Source organism: Erigeron canadensis, chromosome 1 (genome assembly GCF_010389155.1).
Source record: "Erigeron canadensis isolate Cc75 chromosome 1, C_canadensis_v1, whole genome shotgun sequence".
NCBI lineage: Eukaryota > Viridiplantae > Streptophyta > Magnoliopsida > Asterales > Asteraceae > Erigeron > Erigeron canadensis.
Window position 1 is genome coordinate 39,260,313 of NC_057761.1, and position 9,193 is coordinate 39,269,505.

Below are 9,193 nucleotides of genomic sequence, written 5' to 3' on the forward strand. Positions count from 1 at the left end.
ATATAACAATGACAAAACCGTAACAAAGCGGGGTTATTTTTATGGGAAGTGATATTAGTACCACTTAAGTTGATTGATTTACCACATTTATGCATTAACTATTTGTACAGTGTGTTGTAATACTTGTACAGTATGGTAAGTTAATTAAGTTTGATGGTACGAATATCACTTTCCTATTTTTATAGTTTGACTCAAGTCAAAAGGTGATATAAACGAAAGCTGTTCAACCGTGAATCCTTTTTCCAGTAAAAGTCAAAATAGCAATCGCAAACGAGTATCACAGAGTCAGATATGACGTCGGCGCCGGTAATCGGGGTGGCGGTAATATTGGTAAAGGGGGACACGGTGCTTCTGGGGCGGCGCCGTTCTTCAATTGGGCATAACACGTACGCACTCCCTGGTGGTCACCTTGAATTCGGTTAGTCTGCTCTTAATCAGAAATTAAGTCAATTTTTTTCCTGCTAAGTTGTCTTTGTATAATGTAATAAAGTCGTATTTTAGCAACATAAGAAAGCCTTAGTTACCAGATGAGAACACAAAAGGACATTTTAATTACTAAAAATTATCGTATTGGGATCAATATGCTTGTTATGCTCAAAGTTATAGATGAAAATACAAGACAAGGAACAACAATGCTAACATTGTACTATTGTTGGGTAAACGGGTAAATGAATTTCGTTTTATCCTATTGAGGTTATCACGAGAGGGCGAGCATAAAGTAACTGCTCAGTGCCGCCTTCCGCGGGTTTTGAGCCCCAATACCTCGACGGTGTATGGGGGAGGTTAAGATGTAGGCAGACCTTACCTCTACCTAAGTAGAGAGGCTGCTTCCAGTTTCTACCTAAATGGTAGAAAAGGCCCTCCAACCTTTGCATGGGATGAGGATCGAACCCATGACCTCTGTCTCCAGAGGCAAGGGTGTTTGCAGCGTAACCAGTCACCAGGGTGTCTCATTATCCCATGAGCACCCCCAGGAGCCAAGATGTTACTTGGGGAGGTTAGAACCACAGACCTCTTGTGAGGACATTAGACCTTAATTGGCGACGGTTTATCATTGCACTATTGCTACTTCACCTATAAAAATGTAGTCGAGAGAGCTGACTTCATGTAACACTTGTTAATTTATTTTGTAGTAACTAATTATTAAATGTCATTATGCCCCATATTGTGGTAACTAAGGCATCCTACATGAAACAAAATAACTACAAATAATTCCACTTTTGAGGTTTTGTGTTGTTTTTACTGATTTGGTTTTGCAAAGTCACAAAATGGTATGGGAGAGCTGGATAGTTTTATTTTGCTATAATGGTTATTGGCTTTTTACATGAGGTGTTACAAAATGGTGATACGCTTTGTATAACATTCGATCTTTCTATGTTTTACTCGTTTACCAGGTGAAAGCTTTGAGAAATGTGCTGCACGAGAGGTAAAGGAGGAGACCGGGCTAGACATTAAGGATATACAATATGTAACAGTAACCAACGACGTCTTTTCTGAAGCTGCAAAGCCGCTACATCTTGTTGCTGTCTATATGCGTGCTACTTTAGCCAATCCTGACCAGATTCCTCAAACTGTTGAGCCTGATAAGTGTTATGGCTGGGATTGGTATGACGGGAAAAACCTGCCCCGACCACTATTTCGACCTCTGGAGACTTTGTTGAAAGGTGGGTTCAGTCTATTCCCTCTGATTTGAAGTGATTAGAGCAATTTTTCACTAATTTCTCTTAAGATGGTTGGTTTTTGAAGCAAGAAATCATACTTTAACTTCAGTGACACATTTTTATTGTTATTGGCAAGCTTTTTTAGCCTAGTTTGATTAGTATGTGAACGATGAAGCTCTTAAGCTATCACTAATTTTAGTGATATAAGTGATGATGAGTTGCAAACGGTTAGTTATGCTGGAATTTGGGAGTTGGGACTTTTTTTTTAACACTCTTTACCCAATTTTATATCTTGAAGACTTTTAAGGACTTTTAGGAGTTAGTTGGGATTTTTCCCCCCTCTCATATGCATATCTAAATAGAGCTATCGTCTTAAACATAGATTATTTTTAAAAGCTTTTAAAAGCCCAAGAGCCCTTGGTTTTTGTCGGTCATTTCAACTTTTTGCATCTTTTCATCAAGCATTATAGTAGAATTAGGAATGGTTTACTTTAAATTTGATTACATTTTCTAATATGGTAACTAACTTTCTTGTTATTTCATATGTGATTGTAAGTTATAACTTTGATTTTGAACTCTCTCCTAATATTTTGTAGTGAAAGGTTTCTTGTATCTATATTTTCAAATCAAGCATGTAGCAAAAATAATACAGAATGCATAAGTTTTTGTGTAAATTAACATGACTTCAATTAGTACATGTAGCTATGTGCATTTTTACGTTATTGTATAAAATAAATTTTAGTTAGTAACTTTCGATAATCTATTTTAGTGTTGTCAAAAAAGTTCAAACTTTATCTATACTACAATATAAAACCAATAATTATTCTTTTTTCTCTTTCAAGCAATTCATACTTTAAAATGGTCATATTATCTTCTTTATTTATTAATTCAAACATATTCACCTGATATACCTATAATACCCTTAATGAAATAGATTACAATATTGATTCTCTAACCCTTAAACAACATACTATCCCTCTTACAAAATTAATTTTATATTCACCACCATCGTCGATGGCGCACATCGCCGTCACCTCTGCCACCGTCGCCACACTGTCGTCGCTACCACTATTGCCGTCGCATCGCGCGTGAAACATTTAGTTTAGTAAATTATTAAAATGCATGAAATGCTAATAAACACAACACTTGATTTCTCATGGTAGACAATGCCGATGTACAGTTGAAAGTTGGATACTTGATATTTTGTCCTTGTATATATTTAAAAGATCTATGAAAAAATATATGAAGCTTGGTCCTTTAAGGTTAAAAAGACTTAAATATCCTCACGTTGAAGGCATGTGAAGGAATTAACGGAACCCTGGTCATAGAAATAAGATAATAGGCTAAAACTTTATGCTTATATAAAGGATTACCCGTGTCGATATTAAACCATAAGGACGAAACATAAATTTTTGGGTAAACCACATGGACGATTCTTGAAATTAATTTTAAGAATAAAAACTAAAGAAATAATCGACAGATCCCAAAATTCTCAAAAAAACCTAAGTGAGCGAAAAGGGGGGGGGGGGTGACGTAGCGAGGATAAGGGCGATGCTGCTAAAGGAAGGGATATCATTCTACGAACGGGAGGAGAAAGCATCACCAACAGAGTATTGGGATTGTCGGTTTAAAGCCATGGCCCGGTCTATTATGGCGGAAAGGCGAATGTCACTCCAAGATTTGAAAAAGACTACCATCTATGAAAATCTTGAATTTAGGGGTTGGAAGAAGGAGGATATTGAGAAGGAGGCAAAAGCCATTGCGGCAAGAGCAAAGCAGAGGGAGGAGGAGGCGATGATGATGTATGATGGTTATGATCTTGATTTCAGCAGCAAGAGAAACGAGGCGATGGAGAATTTCCGCAGACGTTTCTACAACCAGAAGAAGGTAGACGACGGGGATGAGGAGGAGGAGGATGAGATCATATTTTGTCCTGATGATGATGATTCTGAACCTTATGATCCTTTTAAAAGCAGCATCAGCCGCATCAGGGAAAGGGTGCTTGCCGATAATAAGCGGCATCGTTATTTACGCAGTCTCTACATAAACGACAAGTACGTGAAGCTGGATATGGAGATGTATAGTGATTTGGATGGTTTTTTTTGAGGAAGATTGTCAGGATGGGCAAGAAGAAACGGCTAGCTACAACTAATAGAAGGGTAGATTAATGGTTTTCCTTTTTTACCAAGTGTTTGGTTCTGTCAAACTTAACTTTGATGTTGGAACTTTTATCTGGATTTCCATTAAAAAATATTTTTATTAGTATTATTTTTGGTTCCGTAACTGTTAGCCAATAACAGCAACCACCGTGGATGATCCTTAACAACTGATAATGTACCATCCTTAAGCCTCCGGACCTTCCGGCTTACATATAACTAATGACGAGGTTTGAAGCATAAATACTTGGCAAAGGCAGCAAGCAGGCTCCGAACCCTCCGCCTGACTCACAGACAAACAGTACGATGTAGCACGTGCATTAGTACGTATGACCCGTGCTCATGTCTCCTGGCCAACGATCTTGACACAGCTGGCTAATGGTGACGAACGCATGTCGGGATATGCCGTTAAGTTGACTGTTAGGCCCAATTTCTAGATCCTTCGGCCCAACTCTCAAACCCTTTGTGGGAGGCTTATAAATACCCTCCCACAAAGCCTCTAGAGAAAAAAAAAAAGGCATTCTACATACAAAAATACACACACTTGGTGGCGTGAGGTAATATCTTGTCTCACACTATTAAGGAACCGCCAACAAGTCTAGAATCATTTACTTTCACCCTCAATCCATCAAATACCATTTTCTCATACCAGATTAAACCCTTCTTAATTTAAGTGTATCTTTACCCTTAAACAAGTGGCGCCATCCGCACGAAAATAACTATAATCTCGTACGAAAATGGCAGAAGACGGTGACCCACGGTCACCTCCGGGGTTCGAAACCTCGAGAACAACACCTACGGCTCCTCCGACGGCTAGACAACTAGAGGAGTTTGCACCGCTTTTAAGAGAGTATCTTAGACAGGTCGATAGGCAAAGTGTCCGAACAAGATTAACCTACTCTGACGAGACGGAAGCTACAGAAGAAGATTTCGAAGCAGAAACGCCAGTTCACAGAGCTTCCGGAAACCGACCAAGGGCAAGAGTTCGCTTCGATGAGCCCCCAAGAAGAAACCTCAATTACCAATATGAAGAATACTCAAATGGTCCGAACCTTCCGCCGTTGGCAGGAGAATATGTCCGTACATTTGGACAGACATATAATTACAATTACCATGCCTACAATAATTCACCTCCACACTACAACCATTATCCAAATACAAATCCCCAACAATATTTCACTCTGCAACCCACCAGGGGATCAAAGAATGCTTACATACACTATTCGACTCCGCAACCTGGTCGAAAACAAAACACTAACTATTGTCATTCGTACACCCCTAATGACGCAAGGTATGCTACGCACCCTCCGGGATGGTTTCCGAGTGACGAAGACATGATAGTCCATACGGAGCCAGGCCCTTTTGTGCAATGGATCGAAGACTACCCGTTGCCGGAAGGAGGGTTGCCGAAAGGGATTGAAATGTATGACGGAAAGGAGGATCCGGACAATCACTTGAAACACTTCAACGGGATGATCCGGATGCAGAGGTGGAACGCCCCAGTCGCATGCCACATGTTTGCACTCACTTTGAAAGACTTAGCACGTGTTTGGTTGGACGCTCAGCCGGAAAGAAGCATTACTAGTTTCGAAGATTTAAAGACTAAATTTCGCTCGCATTTCAGTCAACAAAGAAAGTACAAGAAAATGCATTTGGAAGCCCATAACATTAAGAAAAGGGAGAATGAAAGCATTCGCCAGTTTATCACTCGTTACACAGATAAAACAGCACTAATGAAAGGCCTTAGTGAAAATCAGAAGATTTCAGGATTTGTTCACGGATTACGATTCCGGCCACTTGTGGAGTTCCTCTCTACAGACCTTCCGCAAGAATATACAGTGCTAATGGACAAGACTTATACTTTTCTTGTAGGGAAAGAGACGGCAGGCGGAGTCACCAATCCAGGCTATGGTAAAGACATAGATCGAAACAGAAGAAACAGGAACTCTCGTCACGAAAGGTTCCAGACAGCTCCATTCAACAGACAGCAGGGAGGACCTTCCGGAAGCCAACACACCTTCCAGCATCCTCCAAAAAATGCCCGCGACATTCTAGCAGCAGAAAAGGCGCCGCTGAAGGGAAACCTCCGAAATAAAGATATGACCAAGTATTGTGAATTCCACAACCGCTACGGTCACGAAACAAATGAATGCAATGTTTTTAAAAACAAAATAGAAGAAGCAATGAAATCTGGAAAATATTCGATGTTATTGAAAGGTATCAAAGAACCAGGGCAAAGGAACAACCATGGGAAAAATCCTGTAATTGAGGCTCCGGAAACAAAGTTGGAGCCATTAGAAGAAATCATAGCGGCAGTTATTCCGGAGCATCCAACACCAGAAAGAAGGGCTCCGAGGTCAGAAGCATGGAAAAAAGTGGCAATAAGTTTCCCTCCAGTCGGAGATGAGGAAGCATCAGATGCACCAATCATAATTGGAGCCATTGTTGGAAACCATCCGGTGAAAAGAGTCCACCTAGACACCGGAAGCGGATGCGAAATCATGTATGAGCATTGTTTTCTAAAGTTAAAGGCCATTTTAAGAAAGAAGCGAAAAGACAACATAAGCCCCTTGGTAGGCTTTTCAAATGAAAGAACATGGTCATTAGGAGAAATCACTTTGGACGTCACTGTTGGAGAGGCTCCGAAAATCAACGAAAACCTTGAAGTTGAAACAGAACCTCTTTATCAATGATAAATATCCGGACCAACATGTAATGATTGGAAAGAAGTTGCCAACTGAATGCAATAGGAAGCTCAAAGAAGTGTTAGAAAAGAACAAAGATGTATTCGCATGGACACCTGCGGATATGACATGGGTCCCAAGAAAATTGATAATAAATGGAGAGTCTTTTGACACACAACACCGCTTAAACGCGAGGCCACATCTGGAGCCTATCAAACAGAAGCGTCGGAGCCTAGCTCCAGATCGAAAAAAGGCTGCGAAGGAGCAAGTGGAAGACTTAGTAAAGGCTGGTATCCTCCGAGAAGTGAAATATCAAAGCTGGGTAGCTAACCCAGTGATGGTAAAAAAACATGACGGAGGGTGGAGAATGTGTGTCGACTTCACTGATATCAACAAAGCTTGTCCAAAAGACTGCTATCCGCTTCCGGAAATCGATTGGAAGGTTGAGTCCCTGGTAGGCTTCCGCCTAAAATGTTTTCTGGACGCTTACAAAGGCTACCACCAAATTCAAATGCATCCGGACGATGAAGACAAAACGGCTTTCTATACATCTGAAGGAATTTTTTGTTACAAAAAAATGCCCTTTGGTCTGAAAAACGCCGGAGCAACATACCAAAGGTTGGTGGACAAGGCTTTCGGGGGACAAATCGGAAGAAATTTGGAAGCTTATTTCGATGACATGGTAATCAAGAGTCGAACTGAAGAAGACATGTTCCTGGATATTGAAGAAACTTTCCGAACGCTCCGGTCAATTAACATGAAATTGAATCCAAAAAAGTGTTCTTTTGGAGTAGAGGAGGGTCAGTCTCTTGGCCATGTAATCACGAAGGAAGGTTTTCGAGCAGATCCGGAAAAGGTCAAAGACATCCAAAATATGATGCCTCTGCAAGCTCTTAAAGAGGTTCAAAGCCTCAATGGTAAGCTCGTGGCACTTCATCGTTTTTTGTCAAAATCAGCAGATAAATCTTTACCCTTCTTTCACACACTCAAAGGGTGCCTGGAAAAGCAAAACTTCAGATGGACGGAGGAAGCACAAAAAGCTTTCACAGAGTTGAAGAATTATTTATGTCAGTTACCAACAATGACGGCTCCAACACCTGGAGAAACCCTCCCGATGTACTTGGCAGCCTCCGAGGAAACTATAAGCGCAGTTTTGTTAGCAAACAGAAAAGGAGTCCAACAACCAATATACTATGTAAGCAGAATCCTACAAGCACCAGAAACAAGGTATCCTGAAATTGAAAAGCTCACTCTCGCTTTAGTCCACGCAGCCCGAAGGCTCCGACGGTACTTTCAGGCATATCCCATTCAAGTGTTAACTAACAAACCCATCAAACAAGTCCTAACCAGACCGGAAGTTTCGGGAAGGTTGGCAAAATGGGCAGTCGAATTGGGAGAACACGAAATCGAGTTCAAACCAAGGAGTGTGATCAAAGGTCAAAATTTAGCAGATTTTCTTGTTGAGGTCCCATTAAATGAAACAAAGAACAAAAGAAAAGCTATACAAGAAATGAAGACGGAGGAGCCGGAAGACTCGAAAGCATGGAAACTATTCACGGACGGAGCCTCAAGCGTAGATGGCTCCGGAGCCGGTCTTATTTTGACAAGCCCAGAAGGGAAGGAGTTTACGTATGCTCTGCGTTTTGACTTTGAAGCATCAAACAACGCCGCGGAATATGAGGCATTACTAGCAGGCTTACGAATAGCAAAACAAATGAAAGTAGATCATATTCACGCTTGTGTAGACTCCCAAATTGTGGCTTTCCAAGTAGATGGCACGTATGAGGCAAAGGAGCCAGCAATGAAGAAATACTTGGAGAAAGTGAGACAGATAAGGCAAAGTTTTAAAACCTTCCGAATACAAAACGTCAGTAGGAGTCGCAACAAGATTGCAGATGCTTTAAGCAAGCTAGCCTCCACCTCTTTCGCTCATCTCACTAAAGAAGTGCTGGTGGAAGTACTACAAAAAAGCTCCATCGAAAAGGATCTTGTTGTGGCTCCGGTAGAAGAGCAGGGACAAACTTGGATGACACCCATCATTGAGTATTTAACCAATGGTTTGTTACCCGAAAACAAAGAGGAAGCAAGAAAGATTAGATTTAAAGCTCCGCAATACATTCTCCTAAACGAAGGTTTGTACAGAAAATCGTACTTGGGACCATTGTTAAGATGTGTCGGTCCAAAGCAAGCGAAGGCTGTAATTCAGGAAATACACCGCGGATGCTGCGGAGCCCACGCCGGAGCAAGAATGGTAGTAGCAAAAATTACCAAAATGGGATATTATTGGCCATCCATGCACAGCGATACTTTGAAGGAAATCCAAACTTGTGATTCCTGTCAAGTCCATGCAACTGCTCCGAAGGCTCCGAAACATGAACTTATTCCAGTCACATCAGCTTGGCCTTTTTCAAAATGGGGTATTGACATTGTTGGACCTTTCCCGCAGGCTCCGGGGAAAGTAAAATTTTTGGTTGTAGCCGTCGATTACTTCACAAAGTGGATAGAAGCTAAGCCCTTGGCCACTATTTCAGGAAAGCAAATGGAAAAATTCGTCTGGGAGCAGGTGATAACAAGATTTGGAATCCCTCAAGTCGTTGTCAGTGATAATGGAAAGCAATTCAGTCAAGGAATTTTTCCCGAATTTTGCAAGAACTTGGAAATCCAACAAAGATTCATGTTCGTAGCCCACCCG

General features: G+C 41.1%; 1 protein-coding gene across 1 annotated transcript; it reads left to right on the forward strand.

Moving 5' to 3' along the window:
* The first annotated feature begins 232 nt into the window (after positions 1-232).
* Positions 233-1,822, forward strand: LOC122585300 (nudix hydrolase 1-like). Its single transcript, XM_043757428.1, has 2 exons — positions 233-418; positions 1,395-1,822. Exons 1-2 carry the CDS (start codon positions 292-294, stop codon positions 1,691-1,693), a joined length of 426 nt encoding a protein of 141 aa, XP_043613363.1. The 5' UTR covers positions 233-291; the 3' UTR covers positions 1,694-1,822.
* Positions 1,823-9,193: the final 7,371 nt, after the last annotated feature.

Bases quoted from the DNA above. Each gene is read 5' to 3' on its own strand.
- LOC122585300 (XM_043757428.1), top strand. From the start codon at position 292: ATGACGTCGGCGCCGGTAATCGGGGTGGCGGTAATATTGGTAAAGGGG. The intron at 419-1,394 runs GTTAGTCTGCTC...CTCGTTTACCAG, and splicing joins TGGTGGTCACCTTGAATTCG to GTGAAAGCTTTGAGAAATGT.